The following is a 22313-nucleotide window of genomic DNA, read 5'->3' as shown; positions in this document are numbered from 1 at the left end:
GAGCTGGGCTGGGGTCTTTGTCTTTATTTAGTGGGTCAGGTGTGGTCTATATTTATTTTGAGGTATGCTGATTGGGAACATATATACTATTTGTAATACAATTGCAGATGTTTGGGGGCATGTCACATATAAATAGGCAGGGCATTAGGAAAAAATGTTGCCCAGCGCTAAGCGCGCCCTTTTGGGTTCCATCTTTGGAATCTCTCTGAATCTCTAAAGTTGGCAAGTATGATCTAAGACAGAGGTGCACGTCTTGTGGCCTGGGGGCCACATACGGCCAGTGATGCTTTTCTAATGATGCAGCCCCCAGCCTTTAGGGCACAGACAGCTTGGTTTATGAGTTCTATTTTAAGCAACTTAAAGGGTTTTCCCAGAATCGTGAATTATCACCTAGCAACAAGATGATATTTTTCTGATCGCTTGGGGCCCCACCAATCATGAGAACTGGTGTTCTGAACCTCCAGATCCTCCTCACTGCACTCCCCCCCCCCACAGTGAGGAGCAAGAATGGAGCGGCGGTTGAGCATGCGCCCGCCACTCCATTCAAAGTCTATGAAAACTGCTGAAACAGTCAAGAGCTGTGCAAAGCAGAATAGAGTGGCAGCGCAAATGCTCGACCGCGGCTCCATTCAATATCCTCCTCACTGTGGTCCAGCAGTAAGGAGGAATGGGGGTCCGGGACCCCCGTTCTCATGATCATGGGGGTCCCAGCGTGACACGGCACATGACAGGTATTCTCTCTGTGGTTTTTTGGATATGATCCCTGCGTCACGCAGCAACCCCTCCGGCCATGCATAACACAGTTTAACCCACCTTTGAGACATTTATGGGATATCCCCCGATCAACTTTCCAGAGAGAAGGCCAAACTCTGGGCTGTTTCTGTATTTACCAGATAGGTGGGAGTTCCAAAAGTGGAACCTCTACCTGTCAGACATTTATGCCATATACTCTGGATATGCCATACATGTGCGTAAAGGCCCTTTTACATCGGCCGATAAAGCGAGCGCCGATCAACGAGACATCGTTGATCGGCGCTCGTTTGCTCCTGTCACACGGAGCTATAATTGGGGACAAGCGGTCGTTATTCCGATTGCTCGTCCCCTTACATTATTATCATATCGGCATCGCGTTCATCTGCTGATCGTTCCCGTTTACACTGGGCAATTATCGGCAACAAGGGTTCTATGAGCGCCCCCCCCCCCCGATAATCGTCCCGTGTAAAAAACCCTTTATTGTGTCACTTGGGAGCAGTACAATCTGCAGAAAAGGTTGCTGACCTAAGAACAGTAGTAGAGCACAATGGCCCCGACGCAGTCTGACCCTCATCAATGCTCAATCATATCAGATGATCGTTATAGTTATAGTTCTCATGGATCACAGCTTTTGTAGACAGACCATAGATCCTATGACTACAAGACGTCTCCATCATACACCTAACAGCTGCATCACCGCCTCTCCTGCCATAATCAACAAGCTCAAGGCCGTGCCCCCTTCGCTTCCTTATAAGGGCCGCCATTTTAAGACCACACCCTAGGTCTTACTGACGCAGGAAGCTTGTAAACACGCCCTCTTATGCCGCGCCTGCAGCTGTTGCTAGGGAGCCGTTACTATAGTGCTGAGCGATTGTCCGCGTGCGCAGGCGGAAGTTCCCGGATCAAGGAGCCGCCATCTTTCCCGGGCTCAGCTAGAGAGAGACAGAAGCGCTGGGAGACGGAGTGATATGCAATCGGCTTCCATCCGCCCAGAAGATAACCTCTTATCCCCGCTAGCTAAAACCATGGAAGAGCGAGAGGATCTAGTGTACCAAGCTAAGCTGGCTGAACAAGCTGAACGATATGACGGTAAGAGGAATGTGCGGCTTTTCCCATAGGTCGGCGGGCGGAGAGAATGGAGGCGAGACAAAATGGCGGCTGGGCTGGAAAAGGGAGGATAGGACAAAGGAGAAGCGCATAGAGCTCCATGTGCTGAGGTGCGGCGCTGTAAAGGCGGAGGTGCTATTAATCGGGATTAGTGAGAGGCTCAAGCTGGTGGGGGGAGGTATGCGGTGCAGAGGCGGGAGGGTGGCGGGCAGGAAGAGAGACGGCTGCAAAATGGCGACCGCCGAGTAGGGCGAGACCCTGGGGAGGCGGAGGTCTGGGTGGCGGGGTACGAGCTCCTGTCAGCTGCGGGCTACACAGTATCTTGCGGTATATTGGGTGTGGGCAGCACGACTACGTATCTGGGTTCTGTTTATGAATACAGGGCGGTGCAGACTAGACTGCCAGGGACGGGGCGTCCGCAGTGGTGCAGATCACATCGGCTCGCCATCTGCTCGACCATCACACCTAGTCGGTTGTCACGTAGCTATCACCGGCCGGCGAGTCTACTCTGAGCAGGCGTTTCATTCATTGACAAGGTCGGGCAGCTGTGGTACTGCGCCCGGACATATACACGTATTACTGCGCCAATCACCGAGGAGCGATCAGGGAGTCATTCTGTCAGCAGGACACGGGGGGGCCCCACAGCCATTAGTGGGAGTTGCCCCCTATTCGGCCTTCTCAGTGATGGAGGACGTGCTGTACCGCAGCCTCCGCCCATGACCGGGCTCATTCATTCTTGTTAGACCTGTCGGTGATGGCGCACAGGGCTCCACGCACGGACATTTCCCGTGTAGAGGGCGCGTCCTCCTTTGTTGGGTGGAGGCGCCGTGAGCAGCTCCCACCTGAGCCCACTGCAGCCGCCGGAGCCCGTGCGTGATACGTCACTGTCCATCACAGGGGTCCTATGGTGAGCCAGCAGGAAGGCTGATCAATATGTATAGTATCTATAGAACCATTGCTTCTCGGAGCGCCCCATGCTGTGCAGCACTGCAGCTCAAGAGGCAGCAAACCTGAAGACCAGCATTTTCTGTGCACTTGGATATCTGCTATTCCCCGTTATCAGTCATTTCAAAGTGGGGAGAGGCCAACTGTCGTTTTCTTCAATAGGATCCGTAACAGGAAGTCCAGAATAAACCCCTGCCCCCATGATCACTTCTCCTATCTCCAGCTCTGAGATCCAAGATGCTCCTTTATCAAACGTCAAGCAAAATAACATCACCACAATGATCCAAACAAGTAGTGATGTGAAATGTCTGAGCACATCCAGGAACATAAGTACAGTGCCCTAGGGGGGGAGGGCCATAATCACAATGAATCAGAATATATATTTCTTTATTTTGTAGTGGGGTTGTCACTCCTCTTTCCCGGGTGAGGTATGCCTCATGGATGTAACACTGCATAATTAGGCAGGTTTTACCACAACCAATACGACCCCTCCACAAAGTGTTCTCACTCTGTTTCCTGAAGAGAGGGATGTATCGAGGTTTACTATCAGGAGGCTGGGGATGCTGGGTGACAACCCTTGTGGGATTCGATGTGGTAACTTCCTGTTTTTAGAGACCAGTTGCCAGCAGCTGTGGTTAGGGTTAAGGGGGCTGTCTGTTTTTCATGCTGATGACCTATCCACAGGATAGGTCATCAGTATATGATCGATGGGGATCCGACACCCGCCGCACCGATCAGCTGCCTCCGGGCACCGATGTAATGCAGTGTTTGGTGCCGATGCCGTATTGCAGCTCTGCCACCATTCGCTTGACTGGAGCAGAGCTGCAGTTCTGCAGCTTGGCCACTATACTGTGATCGGGGCCATCTGCTCCGGCACAGACATCCTGTGCCCGGAGCAGCTGATCGGTGCGGTTGTTGAACCACCACCGATCATATACTTATGACCTATCCTGTAGACTGTTCATCAGTATGAAAAACTGTCCTGTGGCCGTACAACCCAAAAGATCTCGCTCTTTGAAAAACCCTTTTTCTTTAAAAATAATCAAAAGTCTATACTTTACTATAGGTTGTTGAGGTGTCGTCTTCTAGCAAAATGCAGACCACTATTAGAAACAAGACTTTAGGTGCCACTCGGACCACACCAGGAGTCCATTTCACTTTTTAGGCCTTGGGGTATGTTCACACAGAAAAAGCAGGAACTGAAAAATTACTGAGCTGTTTTCAAGGCAAAGTAGCCTCTGATTTCAGGGTGTTTTTGAAGCTGAAACTGATGCTTTTAAATTGAAGCTTCCGAGGCATTTTTCATAGTGGCAATGGAAAATCTGCTCCAAAAACGCCTCAAGAAGTGACATGCTTCTTTTTACGAGGCGATTTTGCATTCAGCAGCGTAAAAATACGCCTCGTGACCACCCGTGTATTTCCTTTGAAGACATTGGGAAACTGTTTGCAGGCGTATTTCAAGTGTATTTTTGGGGCATAAAAAGGTGTTTCTGCTCCCAAATCAGCCTTCTAACAGTGTGAACATACCCTAAAAGTCATGGTGACCTGATAACAACCCAAAACATTCTGTACATAAAGCAATTTTCTTGGTGCGTTGGCCACCTGGCTACTCGAATTTGTCTAATCTTTTAACTAGACTGAGCCACCTTGGCTAGTTAGATGCACCATAAAGCTGATGTGACTGCTCAATCCGCACAGACCAAGCTACATTTACATGTTGGCAGGAGCAAACGCCTGATATTAAGATGGATGTGTACACACTAGGAATCTGTTTGCATAATTGATAGAAGTAATCCATTACAGTAGGAGAATGACCCTCAAAAATTAATCCAAATCAGAAATCCGTGGTATTTGGGGGTGGTCTGTGAGTCATCAATTCTCCTGACTTCATGTCTGCCATCTTGGCGGTATAGATGTGCTGGGAACTTGGTGGCAGGTAGGGATGTCCTGCTATCTGTGACTTATTTAAAGAGACTCTGGCACCACATTATAAGTGCCCTATCTCCTATATAAGGGGATCGGCGCTATAATGTACGTGACAGTAATGCTTTTTATTTAAAAAAAACTGCTAATGAGTTTCTTAATGCCCAAGTGGGCGTGTTTTTATTTTAGACCAAGTGGGCGTTGTACAGGGGAGTGTATGACGCTGACCAATCAGCATCATGCACTCCATTCATTTAGTCAGCGCATGGGGATCCTTTTAGATCGCTATGTGCTGTCTTATACTAACACATTAACAATACTGAAGTGTTTAGACAGTGAATAGACATTCCACGGGATGTCTCTTCACAATCTCTGCACTTCGTTACTGTTTCTGTGGTAGTTACATCATAGGAAGCGTGATCTCGTTGTAACCTGTCATTTACTGCGTAATCTCGCGAGATCACGCTTCCTCTGCTGTAACTACCACAGAGTAACGAAGTGCAGAGATTGTGAATAGACATCCCGTGGAATGTCTATTCACTGTCTAAACACTTCAGTATCGTTAGTATAGTTAGTTAGTATAAGACAGCACATAAGGACCTAGCAGGATCCCTATGCGCTGAGTAAATGAATGGAGAGGAGCGCATGATGCTGATTGGTCAGCGTCATACTCCTTTGTACAACGCCCACTTGGTCTAAAGTAAAAACACGCCCAGTTGGGCATTAAGCAACTCATTAGCATAAATCTAAAATCGCTAATAAAGTGGTTAAAACAGATCGTTTTTCTAAATAAAAAGCACTGCTGTCACCTACATTATAGCGCCCATCTCCTTATGTAGGAGATAGGGCACTTATAATGTGGTGACAGAGCCTCCTTAAAGAGGCTCTGTCACCAGATTTTGCAACCCCGATCTGCTATTGCAGCAGATCGGTGCTGCAATGTAGATTACAGTAACGTTTTTATTTTTTTAAAACGAGAATTTTTGGCCAAGTTATGACCATTTTTGTATTTATGCAAATGAGGCTTGCAAAAGTCCAAGTGGGCGTGTATTATGTGCATACATCGGGGCGTTTTTACTACTTTTACTAGCTGGGCGTTCTGACGAGAAGTATCATCCACTTCTCTTCAGAACGGCCAGCTTCTGGCAGTGCAGATCTGTGAGGTCACTCACTTCCTGCCCAAGGTCCTGCATCGTGTCGGCACCAGAGGCTACAGTTGATTCTGCAGCAGCATCAGCGTTTGCAGGTAAGTAGCTACATCGACTTACCTGCAAACGCCGATGCTGCTGCAGAATCAACTGTAGCCTCTGGTGCCGATGTGTCCTCGCTCGTCCGACACGATGCAGGACCTGTGAGTGACGTCACAGAGTGATCTCTCGAACACGGCTGTGTCTGCACTGCCAGAAGCTGGGCGTTCTGAAGAGAAGTGGATGATACTTCTATACACAACGCCCAGCTAGTAAAAGTAGTAAAAACGCCCCGATGTACGCACATAATACACGCCCAGTTGGACTTTTACTGTAAACACGCCCAGTTGGACTTTAGCAAGCCTCATTTGCATAAATACAAAAATGGTCATAACTTGGCCAAAAATGCTCGTTTTTAAAAAATAAAAACTTTACTGTAATCTACATTGCAGCGCCGATCTGCTGCAATAGCAGATAGGGGTTGCAAAATCTGGTGACAGCCTCTTTAAAGAGCATTTCTGCCCTTGTAGATCCCACAAAACAGCTGATGTGACATCCCTTTATAAATCTACAATGACATAGACATTATTTTGACATTCAATAATAAGTTTCCCTTGACATCATTCTGTATGCATAACCAGAAGTGCAAATAAGCAGTAAGGCCAGGCTCACATGTATTTTTTTTTTTTTTTTTTTTTTTGCTCACTTACTCTCGCTTTTCAGGGTCTGAATCCACATGGAAAACGCCTCTTTTGGCTCCCGTTGCTTTTAATGGGATTCGGCACCATAGTTAACACAGGGCTGATTATTTTTTTTTTTTATAGTTCCCTCACAGTAATGAAATTTTCATTTGAAATTGAAAGCCAATGACGAGCTAAAAATAGTGCTAAATCTCATGTGAACATACCCTTAATACGGAGTAGGTTGGTGATGACATAGTTGGGTGGAAAAAATGTTTTAGAATTTATTTTTTATTTTTTTTTGTTCTGTTAAAGCCAGGAACCATCGTTACGTTTCTTTAAAGGTGGGGAAATCCTATATAGATCTAGCTGGAATGTTTTATTGGGGTTGGGTGTCACCTCTCTGGGTGGCTTTGTGTATGGACTCTTGTCATCTTCCAGAAAGTCATGTTTTGCTTAGGCTACCAAAACGGAGGACCCAAAGCCTTTTCCTTCTGTTTCCTTATGGTGCTTTAAAGGAGTTGTCCCAGAATCGACAAGCTGTTTTTAGACCCAGCCTACTGGAGACTCTTTAATTTGTCATGAATGACTTCCCAACTCTGCCAACGTCTGCACCTAACAATCGAAAAAAATTGTAACGCATCAGCTTAACTTTTCACCACCGATATCTGCCTTCAGTCAGCATCTATCACAAAGTGCTGTGGCGAAGGGGGTAACCTGCTTGCCAAGGTGCCCTCCCACCTATTGCTAAGTCACAGAACTAAGGCTCTGTCCACATGTTCATACGGAAGCCATGATGCTATGCTCAATCCATCATGTGCATGCTATTCTTTCTGTCAGTTGTGACCGAACTGCTGACTGATGCACCAACAGACATAGCCTAAAGCCACCATAAAACCGTTCTAAGGCTGTCCACGTGAATCTCGTCCGTGTGACGCCCTTTAAAACAACGGACCCATGTATTTCAATGGGGCCATTCACATGAATTCACTGAATAAATTGATATAAATATAATTGTGCTCCCACAATATGAGAAAATTTAGAAGGTTCACTGAAGTGACAAATGAGTAAAATATACCTTTTATTAGTAACTCGTTTTAAAAACAGGGGTAACACACCACTGTGAAATAAGCCCCACCGTGAAAATTTAAAAACGTATTAAACAAGAAACACTGAGTCATTAAACTTTTTACGGACTCTGGTGCATTTTGGGGATTGTACTACTGTTGTGCCCAGGATAAATGCTGGTTCCAGTGAAACATTGTTACAAACACTGAGATATATTTATCATAATGACTCAGTGTTTCTTGTTTAATACGTTTTTAAATTTTCACGGTGGGGCTTATTTCACAGTGGTGTGTTACCCCTGTTTTTAAAACGAGTTACTAATAAAAGTTATATTTTACTCAGTTGTCACTTCAGTGGGCCATTCACATGACCCTTGTTTCAATGGAGCGTGTGAACAGTCTGTTGAAAAATAGGACGTCCTATTTTACTGCTAGTCTGTGGGGGATCCGTGACAACGCGTCCCGCACGGGTCCACCTCGGAGGTGGAAAACACTTTATTCGTGTGAATGTAGCTTTAGTTTCGTCACTTGACGGCAAGAAGAGTTCAGCATAACGGAACCCCTTTATAAGTCAGTGGGATCAGGCACATCCATCATAGTGCAGATGTGAACAGAGCCTTAAAGGGGTTTTCCCACAAGGGACATTTATGACATATCCACAGGATGTCATAAATTTCAGATCTGGGTCCCACCTTTGGGATCCGAAATTATCTCTAGAATGAAACCCCCAAACCCCGTTCTAGCTTTGTCTATCACTGACTCCCGGCCACTTCCTGACTTTATGGTCGGGAGTTACAAAAACAGCGTAGCTCATGAGCGGAAATCAGCTGGCACAGAGGTAGAACAGGGTCTAGGGGCCCCGTTCTAGAGATAGGTGCAGGTCCCGAAGGTGGGACCCGCATTTGACATATCCGGTGGATATCTCATTAAAGAGGCTCTGTCACCAGATTTTGCAGCCCCTATCTGCTATTGCAGCAGATCGGCGCTGCAATGTAGATTACAGTAACGTTTTTATTTTTAAAAAAAACGAGCATTTTTGGCCAAGTTATGACCATTTTCGTATTTATGCAAATGAGGCTTGCAAAAGTACAACTGGGCGTGTTGAAAAGTAAAAGTACAACTGGGCGTGTATTATGTGCGTACATCGGGGCGTGTTTACTACTTTTACTAGCTGGGCGTTCTGATGAGAAGTATCATCCACTTCTCTTCAGAACGCCCAGCTTCTGACAGTGCAGATCTGTGACGTCACTCACAGGTCCTGCATCGTGTCGGCACCAGAGGCTACAGTTGATTCTGCAGCAGCATCAGCATTTGCAGGTAAGTAGCTACATCGACTTACCTGCAAACGCCGATGCTGCTGCAGAATCATCTGTAGCCTCTGGTGTCGATGTGTCCTCGCTCGTCCGACACGATGCAGGACCTGTGAGTGACGTCACAGTGTGATCTCTGGAGAACACGGCTGTGTCTGCACTGCCAGAAGCTGGGCGTTCTGAAGAGAAGTGGATGATACTTCTCATCAGAGCGCCCAGCTAGTAAAAGTAGTAAACACGCCCCGATGTACGCACATAATACACGCCCACTTGGACTTTTACTTTTCAACACGCCCAGTTGTACTTTTGCAAGCCTCATTTGCATAAATACGAAAATGGTCATAACTTGGCCAAAAATGCTTGTTTTTAAAAAATAAAAACGTTCCTGTAATCTACATTGCAGCGCCGATCTGCTGCAATAGCAGATAGGGGCTGCAAAATCTGGTGACAGAGCCTCTTTAATGTCCCCTGTGGGAAAACCCCTTTAAGACTGACTGGTTCTTTCTACTACTATTAAACTATTTTGGAAAGAGAGCTTTATGTAGTGATGGTGTTGCAAAGGTACGAAGTACAATGGAAGGCCCTAAAACAGATTTAATAGAAATGAGAAAAAAAAAAGTCGTATTGCTTTGTACAATTAAAGGTATTTATTCCTCAAACTTATAACTTTTTCTCCTCAGTGACTGGGATGTGAAAGCTAGACGTAGTGATGCTAAGTGAGTGGTCCCGGAGGGAGTTGGTCCGCCACAACTGCTCCTTTGTGGTTTCCTGTTCCTATCTCATTTCTCACAGTATGGCTGTGTTTTGTAAATCAATGGCTTAACTATTTGAATTGGCAACTTGATAGTGATATAGTGTGGTGGTTTTTGTAGTATTGTTGTTGAGCGTGGACCTGGTACCTTAATAGAAGTTTAGGTGGAGTTTCCTTAGTTTAGTAAGGAACCTCTAAATAAAGCTTTAGTAAGACAACCGGCTTTTTGCCTTTATAGAGACTGTCACCACATTATAAGTGCCCTATCTCCTACATAATGAGATTGGCGCTATAAGGCTATGTTCACACGGAGTATTTTGCAGGAGGAATATCTGCCTCAAAATTCCGTTTGGAAGTTTGAGGCAGATATTCCTCTCCCTGCACGCCGATTTTCGCGGCGTTTTTCGCCCGCGGCCATTGAGCGCAGCGGGCATAAAACAGCGAAATACGCTTTCTCTGCCTCCCATTAAAGTCAATGGGAGGTCAGAGGCGGAAGCGCCCGAAGATAGGGCATGTCGCTTTTTCCTGCGAGGCAGTTTTACTGCTCGCGGGAAAAAGACGCCGACGCCTCCCATTGAAATCAATGGGAGGCATTTTCGGGCCGTTTTTGCCGAGTTTTGCGACGCGGTTTCCGCGTCAAAAAAACTCTGCAAAATACTCTGTGTGAACCCAGCCTAATGTAGGTGACAACAGTGCTTTTTATTTAGAAACTATTTTTACCACGTTATGAGAAATTTTAGCTTTGTTAATTAGTTTCTTAATGCCCAAGTGGGCGTGTTTTTACTTTAGACCAAGTGGGCGTTGTACAGGGAGTGTATGATGCTGACCAATCAGCATCATATACTTCTCCCCATTCATTTAGTCAGCGCATAGGGATCCTGCTAGATCAGTATGTGCTGTCTTATACGAACACATTAACGATACTGAAGTGTTTATACAGTGAATAGACATTCCTTCCAGCCAGGACGGGATGTCTATTCACAATCCCTGCACTTCGCTAACGTTTCTGTGGTACTTGCAGCAGAGCAAGCGTAATCTCGCTGTAACCTGTCATTTACAGTGTGATCTCGTGAGATTATGCTTGCTCTGCTGTAAGTACCACAGAAACGTTCTCATGGGAGGGAACACAGCGCAAGCCGCCCTGACACTCTTAGCTGATTGGACAGTCAGAGCGAAGACATCACGCCCCCTTGCCATTTAGTTAGATAGAAACACCCCATTGACAGTTCAGGGGCTCATTTACATATTGGGCGCCAAATATAATGGCACCGATATGTAAATAACAGAGGAAGTTAGAAAAGTAATTTCCAAGTGAGACAGGGTTTGTGAAGCTGTATGGGCAGATGAAAGGTTCTCTAACGTGTTTATATCTGAGACTTGAGGTTCGGAATTTGGCTGTTCATATCTGTAGCGGAGCCGCTTTCCCAGATGTAGTTAATAGCCAGAAGCAATAGCGCAGCGTGCTGTGCTATTCCAGTGAAACGGCGCCCTGACAGGGCCCCAATGGAATCCGTTGAAGGGAATCCGTTTTGCCGGGCGCTGTTGTCCATCATGCAGTGGCTCCAGCAATTATCAGGTGTGTTTTTTTTTTTGTTTTTTTTTTTTCTGTTCCTCTGATGGAATAGAAGAATGGAAACCCTTGGTGCAGATGTGCACTAAGGGTGAGACTGTTCACATCTGCATTGCAAGTTCCTACCTGTGCAGATTTGGTAAGAAATGGACAGAATAGCGCAGCATGCTGTGCTATTCTGTCTGGTAAAACAAAGGACAACATACCGTAAACCACTAAAGTCAATTAAGGGCTCCGTTAGTCATTTGACAGATCCAGACCTTTCATTCTGCTCCAATGACTGAAAAAAAAAAAGAGAAGTCAGAGTGCAGATGTGAACGAAGGGTTGAATTTGCTGCGGGAAAACTCCGCAGCAAAACCGACCCAGAATCTACTGGGAATTCCTGCAGAAAATAGTTATGATTTGGTGCAGTCTCGTACAATGTGACGTTACAGCCTGTGATTGGCTGCAGCGGTCACATGGGATGAAATGTCATTCCAGGAGGCTGACTGCACATTGACCAGCCAATGGGAGCAGGGACACGGAGCTACAAGAGGATCAGGGAGGGGGAGCATGGTCCTGGACATGCTGCCGATTAAAAATATCTGCACCGCTGGTCAATTTTTTTTTTTTTTCATGGACCTTTTTCCTCAGCATGTTAATGAGATCTCAACCACTCTGCGGTTACTCAAATACGCTGCAGGTTATTTACCTGCAAATCCGCATGGAAAATTAGCAGTAATTTCGTTACCTGTGAATACAGCCTGAGGCTGCATGACCGGAAGGTCACGTTTGCAATTCACCACCTCATTTTGCTGCGTGTTGTTGGTTTGTCTCCATATATTTTGAAAGATCTCATTCACAGAATGCAAAAAAAGCACATGATAGTTTAGACATGCTATCTCTTGTCCTACAACTTTTCTATGGTTTATTATGGTAAAACCTCAGCCGTATATACTTTTTTTTTTTTTTTTTTAAAGGGTTATTCCCAACTTAAAATGTTGCTAGGCTATGCCATACTACTCGGATCAGTGGGATCTGACCTCTGGACCACACGCACGCGCTGGAAAAAAACAAACTTCTTCCTTCTGAGAATTGTTGGGGGTTCTATAGTCAGACCCCCACCGATCAGTAGGAATCGCATCGCTTTGGGTTTACACATCACAGGAGTAAATGAAAACCTTTCTTTGATGTAAATGAATGACAACCTTTCTTCTAAATTGTGGACTAGTTTAAGAATTTTTTATTTATTTTTATCCTGAATGTTTTTTCAGAAGGAAAAAATATCCTGATAAGCATGTATGTCCGTGTACTAAGCAAGAATACAGATTATTATTTTTTTTTACTCCATTAAATATGTATCATTTATCTGTCTCATCAGGATTGCTGTCAGTTTAATAAGGTTTTCACCACAATCTTGCTCCAGCCTACAAAAAGGAAAGGCCTGTTCAAAGCTGAAAATAAAGTTCTGTTTTGGGAATCTAATATTCACATTATTAGGAGATCCTCGGTAGTGTCACTGTCATGTGAGCTGCTGGCAGTCATCAGATTTTATCCAGTCATCAACCAATGTGTCTGCAGCGATGGTGTCAGTCTTAGGCTGGCCATACACATTAGATAGCTGTTGGCCGGACACTCGTTTGAGCGACTGCTTTTTCTGGTTCCCAGATACACATACATGCTTGTGTACGGAATGGGAAGATGGGAGTAAGCTGCAGCCAGCAGTGGTTTTACCCACCCTGAGAAGAAAAGGTTCTGGCATGTTGAAATCAAATTGCCCGATCCTTCTCTCCCCTGACGTCTGCTGTCAGGGGTGTGGATGCCCCATATACATTCGATGGTCTGCTGATCCTGCCGAAATCTGCATGTCCGCCAACAGTAATCTAATGTGTATGGCCACCTTTTGAGCAGTTAACTGAAAGTGCTCTCCTCGCATCCATCTTCCATGTGTCTTTTTTAGGTGGATGCCAAGTACAGTATACAGTCCCATGAACTGGAATTAAGTGTCCACCCTTGTTAAATCTAAAGCTGTCAAATTATGTGCTGATTGATTTTACAATCCATCTCGTGTCTGACAAGCTTAACACAAATATACATTCAAGCTTCTGCAGTGGTGATCTCCGCTTGCATATACTGACAAAATGTCACATGTAGAATTGATCTAAGATTGTGGGGTACTTGTGGGACTCTTGAAAACGTAAGACTTCTCAAAGTAGTTCAAGAAGTTTGAGACTTGAGGTTAGTAAGTCGGGAGCAAAAGCAGCTCTCCAATGTTGTGGCTGCTATAGGCATGGAATGTTTTAGGAGGCTGATATCACCTGCTGTTGGTAATAGGGTGGTCTTCTACATACCAACCCAAGGGCTTGTCCACACGTAACGGAATTGCTGCAGCATTTCCGGCATCTTTTACTGCAGAAAATGGTGTGGATTTTGCGCCGTTTTTCTCAATGATGGGAGATGGTGACGTCTCTGAAAAACGCAGCAATTTAGTCCAATTTCCACAGCACTAATTTACATGCTGCGGTACAGAAAAATACGCACCGCAGGACAACTTCTGGTGGAAAATTTTAGTGTGTGGATGAGATTTGTTAAACCTCACAAATTTTGCTGCTACTGTATTTTTCGTCCAATTCTGGACGGAAAATATGCAACAATTCCGCTAAGCGTGGACTAGCCCTTTAATGTATGTACATAGTCTTAAAGGGAATGTTAGAATTTTTTTTTTTCAGTTTAACAATTATTTAAGTGATTACACATTGTTTTAATCTTTTCACAAGTCAGGAAATATAAATTAGATTCTAATTTATAACATTTTCATGTGCTGGTCACTAGAGGGAGCAGTTTCCAAAATTGCAGCATGGTCAATGTGGTAAAGCAACATCCTTGATTTATGCTGCAAATTTGGGGTGGACACACTCTCTAGTGTCCTCACACAATTCCCCCCCCCCTCCCTTCTTCTGGCAAGTGCCAGGAAAAGGAAGGGTTTGAATCTTCAAACCTCCTACTCTGTGTGCCGCCATTTTCTGAGTGACTGCACAGTGTAGGCGGATTAGATACAGGGCTCAGCAGACAGTATCACACAAATATAATACACACATCACAAAGATAAATGACCTGCCGCCTCCACTGGTCTACGCTCCTATTCCTTGCGCCTGAACATATGGCCGGAAGCCGCGGCCGGACGTAGTCCTCTTACTGTCCGGCAGCGGCTTCCGGTCCACATGAAAATGGCACCGGATTTCACTCTGCGAACGAGCTTTGTTTTGGTCTATGTGGGAGCGGCGCATGCGTCGTTCCCACACAGACGGCGTACGCTTCTGAGAATGGAACGGCTCCCGTTCGCATTCTCTATGGGGTTGTAGGTGTCGTATTCCATCTCTGTATGTGTCGTTAATCGACACATAGAGATGAAAAAAAAAATGGCAGCCCTCATAGTGAAGTAAAAGTAAGAACACAATAAAAAGTAGAACATGAGAACACAAATAAATAAAATTTATGTTAATATAATATTAAAAGCAATATGATAAAAAAAAAATCATGACACCTTCCCTTTAAAGGGTGGTGAAAGTGATGTCTGAAAATGAGTCATGCGACTGTAACAATGGTGCTGGTAATTCTACACACAGAATTGTTTGGTTTTTCAGAGGGCGTTATAGGAGATGTGTCTAGTCCGTTGTTTGCATTAGTGTACTGGGCTTACTCTGATGCCAGACTATTTGACTTTTCATCATTTTCTGCTGCTGACAATCTCTACTTTGTATTGTGCCTTGCCGTTTTGAGGAGGCAGAGCACTAAACCTGCGTAGTTATGCCAGCTAGGTTGTCTCCCCGGGTAGTGTATTGTCAGTGTAAACAGGGTGCAAAAAAAGGTGTATTCTCATCTTAAACCTGTTAGAATATGACCTATCCTAGCGCTATGCCCCGACTGGTGGGTGGGTCCAACCTCTGGGGCCCCGCTGATCTGGAGAATGAAGACTGGTTTCCTCTACTCCTGGCCACCTGCTGTGCAGGGAATTGCAAACCCCGCTCCATTCGAGTGGGAGGAGTGCTGGTGTAGGTACCTGCACAGTGGGAGGAGTGCTGGTGTAGGTACCTGCACAGTGGGAGGAGTGCTGGTGTAGGTACCTGCACAGTGGGAGGAGTGCTGGTGTAGGTACCTGCACAGTGGGAGGAGTGCTGGTGTAGGTACCTGCACAGTGGGAGGAGTGCTGGTGTAGGTACCTGCACAGTGGGAGGAGTGCTGGTGTAGGTACCTGCACAGTGGGAGGAGTGCTGGTGTAGGTACCTGCACAGTGGGAGGAGTGCTGGTGTAGGTACCTGCACAGTGGGAGGAGTGCTGGTGTAGGTACCTGCACAGTGGGAGGAGTGCTGGTGTAGGTACCTGCACAGTGGGAGGAGTGCTGGTGTAGGTACCTGCACAGTGGGAGGAGTGCTGGTGTAGGTATCTGCACAGTGGGAGGAGTGCTGGTGTAGGTATCTGTACAGTGGGAGGAGTGCTGGTGTAGGTATCTGCATTGTGGTTGGACCACTGTGCAGGAGAAATCTGTGAAGGAGCTGCAGCACTTAACTAGGGCTGCGGCCTCTTCCTTCAAAAGATCCGTGGGGGTGCACTGCAGTCAGTTGGAGACCAATCGATCATTAAGTTATGGCATATCTTAAGGATATGCCTTCAACGAAGTGGGAAAATCACTAGTGCTTCAGGAAAAAAAGGTTTACTTGTTGCCTATACAAATCAATCATAATCAACAATTAATCTTTTCATTGCAGCTTGGATTATAAAATGTAAAGGGGTGTGTCTACATCTGACCACAGTTTACATTTACTGCATATATACACTGCATTGCTGAGCTATAGTATAGTCCAGAGCCATATTTATAGTTCTTAGTTATGGGTATAACGGTTTACTAGCTTGTCCTCGTACACAGCAATAAGGGTGGATTCACATGCGGCAGTTTGTTTCTTTTTGTTTTGTTTTTTTGACTGAAAACCTGTTCCATTCATCTGGATGAAACTTTCAGAAATCCATGCACATGCTGCAGAAACAAGCCCATTCAGATCAATGGAACTGATATTCACAGAAATTTCTGCAACAAAATCTGCGGTGTGAATCCACCCTTAGGCTATGTTCACACACACTGAACAAAAACGTATGAAAATACGGAGCTGTTTTCAGGTGAAAACCGCTCCTGATTTTCAGATGTTTTTTTAACAACTTGTTTTTTTGCGGCTCTTTTTGGAGCTGTTTTTCAATAATCAATGAAAAACGCCTCCAAAAACGTCCCAAGAAGTGTCCTGCACTTTTGACTAACCGTCGTTTTATGTGCCGTATTTTGACAGCGACACGTAAAATAAAAGCTTGTGGGAACAGAACACCGTAAAACCCATTGCAGGCAATGGGCAGATGTTTGTAGGCATATTAGGGGCATATTTTCAGGCGTAATTCAAGGTGTAAAACGCCCGAATTACGTCTGAAACCACTGCGTGTGAACATACCCTCAGGCTAGATTAGTGCAGGTTTGCTTCAGGTTTTGCATGCCTAAACCAGAATTGGATTCAGGAGAGCAGACCGAGGCCTTTTTATATTTTGCTTCTGTTTAGGTTCCTTTCCTGGTTTTGGCTTAAAAAATACATGCAAAATCTGCACTTTGGGAACCCAGCCTTAGGGCTGTGTATGGCGACAAGCTTGTTAATCGTACCGATAACCGAGCAGAACAATAAATGAATCCACCCGAACACCTTTGAGTTCCTATAGCATGCAGTAGGATAAAGAGATTTTCTGAGATAATGTAAAGTATGTGTCCGACTGCTCTCATATAGCTCAGAAGTAATTTTATCTTCATTGTTACCCATCTCTGCAGTTTGCAATACTTGTGGGCGAGATGTTCATGTAAAGGACTACTGTTCCCATGATTCCTCTCCACTCTGTCATTGCCTCTATTTAGAGCTGCCTGCATGTCCCTCTGTTACCAGATGTAAGGTGGTGCTATAATTACTCTGTCTACTTCTGACACTGCAGCATCTGCTGCCCAGCATGTGAAATAGGACAGGAGGGGAGCAGTGGAGATGAGTCATGTGATCTGTGACATTTCGTTCTTTAGGGAGGGAAGATTTCACACAAATAGGAGAAACACCAGGAGCCTGCTAATGTGAGACTGACTTAGGCTCCGTTCACATCTGCAGTCAGGTTTCCATCGTTCTGATTCATCGCATTTCTGAAACCGTGCCCAACCAAACCAAGACTTTCTATCATTTTGTTTGGCAAAAAGGAGTCTGCAACAGTGCACCTAACGGAGCCTCCGACACAGATGTCAACAGTTATACTGGGACATCTCCGCTGCAAAAAGGACAACCGTAAATGATCTTCCTGCGTGTGAACAATCTGCACGTTATTTTTAAACTGGATAGCCCCTTATGAATACTACACTTCATTATGCAAATCACCAGGGCAAGTTCTGTGCAGACACTAAGTATCTAGCAGAATTGTAAATGCATTTCACACGGTGCGGTTGAGAATCGCCGCAAAACTGCATATTATAGGGTTTGTCCACTACCGTGCAACAGATGACCTATCCACCGGATAGGTCATCAGTATATGATTGGTGCGAGTACGACACCCAGACCCCGCTCTGTTCAGCTGCTCCGGCTTCCTGCGGGCATCGGATGTCATTGCACAGTATGCAGTCGGAGCAGTTAATTCCCTCCAGCCTCAGTCTCTCACACTTTGTGATGCAGCTTCATGCTGATAGGACAGTGTCAGAGGCTGCGAGGTAGCTCCACCTCTGTTGACACCCACTTGTCTAATAAACAGTCATTTGCATATTTAGAAAGAAAGCACATAGCTTTTTTTAAATAAACCTTTTGGGACACAATTTTCACTAGCGTTATCAGTGAAAGCGCCTATTGGCTATGAGATGGGGCATTTCTGAACTAGTGACAGATCCTCTTTAACCCCTTAACGCACCATGACGTAACTGTACGTCATGGTGAGCAGTAAGTTCGCGCACCTTGACGTACAGTTACGGCAGTGCTTTGACAGTTAACCGCCGCGCGGCGCTACACCGCAGCGGCGGTTAACTGTGCAGGGTGTCAGCCCTGCTCTCCCCGTTGCCGATCAGCGGCCTGTCGCCGCTGATATCGGCAGTTAACCCCTTAATTGCGGCGCTCGATTTTGAACGCCACAATTAAGGTCTTTAGCGCCGATCGGCAGCCCCCATGTGAAATCACGGGGGCTGGCGATCGTACCCATGGCAACCGAACGCCAGACAATGGCTTCCGGGTTGCCATGTACAGAAGCCTATGAGGACCACCCCGAGGGTGGTCGTCGTAGGCTTCCTGTCAGTGTGACTGTCACGTCACAATGACAGTTGAAATACATTACACTACGTGTGTAGTGTAATGTATTCCAGCAGCGATCAGAGCTGCAAGTCTAAGTGTCCCCTAGTGGGACAAGTAAAAAAAGTAAAAAAAAGAATAAAAATGTTTTAAAAAAAGTGTAAAAATAAAAGTTATAAGTGATATAAACAAGAACTGCTTTTTTTCCTATAATAAGTCTTTTATTATAGGAAAAAAAATGAACACGTAAAAAAAAAAGTACACATATTTGGTATCACCGCGTTCGTAACGACCCCAACTATAAAACTAATATTATTTTTCCCGCACAGTGAACCACGCAAAAAAAAAAAACCGAAAAACAATGCCAGAATCACTATTTTTTGGTCACCATCCCTCACAAAATATGTAATAAAAAGTGATCAAAAAGTCGCATGTACGCCAAAATAGTACCCATACAAACTACAACCCGTCCCGCAAAAAACAAGCCCTTACACAGCTTTTTTGACTGAAAAATAAAAAAGTTATGGCTCTCAGAATACGGTGACACAGAAAATACATTTATTTTCTAAATAAGTTATTTTATTGCTCAAACGCTGCAAAACATAAAAAACCCTATATACATATGGTATCGCCGTAATCGTACCGACCCGCAGAATAAAGTATAATAGTCATTTATAGCCCAGGGTAAACGCCGTCAAAAATAAATAAAAATCATTGTCAGAATTGATGGCTTTTGGTCACCTGGCTTGCCGAAAAATTGAATAAAAAGTGATCAACAAAATCGCATGTACCCCAAAATGGTACCAATGAAAATTACAGATTGTCCCGCAACAAATAAGCCCTCACACGGCTCCGGTGGTGAAAAAATAAAAAAAGTTCCGGCTCCCAGATTATGGCGATGCAAAATGTACAGAGTGTTCCAAAAGTGGATAAGATCGGGCACCATTTATCAGTGCGACACTGGCCACATATCTGTGGGTTATTATTTATTTACCCCATTATTATACCCTCTTATTATACCCCTGATGTACTCTGCTCAGCCTACATGTGCCCCAACATTATAAACTGAAATACCAGCAAAACGCCAGAGCTACTACCAAGCAAAATATGCGCTCCAAAAGCCAAATGGCGTCCCTCCCTTCTGAGCCCTACAGCGTGCCCAAACAGCCGTTTATGTCCACCGATATGGCATCGTACCAAAAAATGGTACCAATAAAAACGACAGCTCGTCCCGCAAAAAATAAGCCCCCACACCGCTCTATTGACAGAAAAATAAAAAAGTAGTGGCTCTTGGAAAGCGGGGAGGAAAAACTAAAAAGCAAAACATGAATCAGTTCGTAAAGGGTTAATTACTTTCTAATGAAAAAACATTTATGACCACATGTGGGGTATAGCCGTACTCGGGAGAAATTGCTTTACAAACGTTGGGGTGCATTTTCTCGTTTATCCTTTGTGAAATTGAAAAAATTCAACATTTTAGTGGAAATAATGTTGATATTAATTTTCACGGCCTAATTCTAATAAATTCTGCAAAAGACGTGTGGGGCCTAAATGCTCACTATACCCCTAGATAGATTCCTTAAGTGGTGTAGTTTCCCAAATGGGGTTACTTTTGGGGGGCTTCCACTGTTTCGGTCTCTCAGGGGCTTTGCAAATTCGACATGACACCCAAAAACATTCCAGCTAAATTTGAGCTCAAAGCCAAATAGCGCTCCTTCCCTTCTAAGCCCCGGTGTGGGTCCAAACAGTAGTTTATTACCACATATGGGGTATTTACGTAATCAGGAGAAATTGTTTTACAAATGTTGGGGTGCTTTTTCTCCTTTATTCCCTGTAAAAATTAAAAATGGCTACCTTTTTTCAGAAAAAAAGTAGATTTTCATCTTCACATACTAATTCAAATAAATTTAGCAAAAAAACTGTGGGTTCAAAATGCTAACTATACCCATAGATAAATTCCTTGAGGGGTATAGTTTCCAAAATGGGGTCACTATTGGGGGGTTCCCACGGTTTTCTTCCCTCCAGTGCATTGCAAACGCGACACGGCACTGAAAACTATTCCAGCAAAATCAGAAATCCAAAATCCAAATGGTGCTCCTTCTCTTCTGAGGCCTGCTGTGGGTCCAAACAGCAATTTATTACCACATATGGGGTATTGCTATAATCGGAAGACATTGCTTTACATATGTTGGGGTGTTTTTTCTACTTTATTCCTTGTAAAAATTTAAAATTTCCTAATTTTTTCACAAAAAAAGTAGATTTTCACCTTCACATACTAATTCAAATAAATTTAGCAAAAAAACTGTGGGTTCAAAATGCTAACTATACCCATAGATAAATTCCTTGAGGGGTATAGTTTCCAAAATGGGGTCACTTTTGGGGTGTTTCCACTGTTTTGGCAGCACAAGGCCTCCTCACACCTGACATGGTACCTAAAATATATTCTAATAAAATAGAGGCCCAAAATCCACTAGGTGCTCCTTTGCTTCTGAGGCCTGTATTTCAGTCCATTACCGCGCTAGGGCCACATGTGGGGTATTTCTAAAAACTGCAGGATCTGGGCAATAAATATTGAGTTGCATTTCTTGGGTAAAACCTTCTGTGGTACAGAAAAAATTTATTACAAATGAATTTTTGAAGAAAAAAAATGAAATTTGTAAATTTCACCTCTACTTTGCTTTAATTCCTGTGAAACGGCTAAAATACTTTGTGAATGCTGTTTTGAATACTTTGATGGGTGCAGTTTTCAAAATGGGGTGATTTATGGTGACTTTCTAATATATAAGGCCCTCAAAGCCACTTCAGAACTGAACTGGTCCCTGAAAAAATAGCCTTTTGAAATTTTCTTGAAAATGTGAGAAATTGCTGCTAAAGTTCTAAGCCTTGTAACGTCCTAGAAAAATAAAAGAATGTTCAAAAAATGACGCAAACATAAAGTAGACATATGGGAAATATAAACTAGTATGTATTTTGTGTGGTATTACTATCTGTTTTACAAGTAAATACATTAAAATTTAGAAAAATGCTAATTTTTGCTAATTTTCTCTAAATCTTGGCATTTCTTACAAATAAATATTGAATTTAATGACAAAATTTTTTCAGTATCATAAAGTACAACATGTCACGAGAAAACAATCCCAGAATCGCTTGGCTAGGTAAAAGCATTCTGGAGTTATTACCACATAAAGTGACACATGTCAGATTTGCAAAAATGGGGCTGGTCCTGAAGGCCAAAATAGGCTTAGACACTAAGGGGTTAAAGGTGATATAAGCTTGAATGGTTGTTATGAGTAACTAGACCAAAAAATACATAAATCCATTCACTGAGCTTACCACGGACTTGTAAAATCACTAGCATGGTATATCACTGCCCCTTACAGCACTGCCTGTGTCACGTGGTGCCTTCCTAGAATAGCTCCTTAAGGAATGGTGTTTGGTAGTGGAATATTATGATTCATTGTAAAAGGCTCTGGTTGTAGCGTGAGGTAATCGCATCATCTGTTTCACAGGTTACCTAGTATGGTAATTCTATCATAGGAACCTAACTTAAGAGTGGGGGTCTGTTTCTTGATCATTTGACATTGAGAGGCAGAAATCACCATGTACTGTTCTTGGCAAGAATGCAGATTGTCGCAGGACGTCATGGTTATGGAGGGGTGAGCAGTAGACACACTCTTCCCATAGAAGTCTGTGGGGAGCAGAGAGTAGA

General features: G+C 44.3%; 1 protein-coding gene across 1 annotated transcript in view; it reads left to right on the top strand.

Annotated features, from left to right (window-relative positions):
* The first annotated feature begins 1633 nt into the window (after positions 1–1633).
* YWHAE (tyrosine 3-monooxygenase/tryptophan 5-monooxygenase activation protein epsilon) overlaps positions 1634–22313 on the top strand; it is a 33224-nt gene continuing 12544 nt past the window's right edge. Inside the window, exon 1 of the mRNA XM_075854189.1 lies at positions 1634–1842. Within this exon, the coding sequence (XP_075710304.1) occupies positions 1722–1842 (121 nt within the window). The 5' untranslated portion in view covers positions 1634–1721. The remainder of the gene's footprint in view (positions 1843–22313) is intronic.

Source organism: Rhinoderma darwinii, chromosome 2 (assembly GCF_050947455.1).
Source record: "Rhinoderma darwinii isolate aRhiDar2 chromosome 2, aRhiDar2.hap1, whole genome shotgun sequence".
NCBI lineage: Eukaryota > Metazoa > Chordata > Amphibia > Anura > Rhinodermatidae > Rhinoderma > Rhinoderma darwinii.
This window is presented reverse-complemented; position numbering and strand designations above follow the sequence as displayed.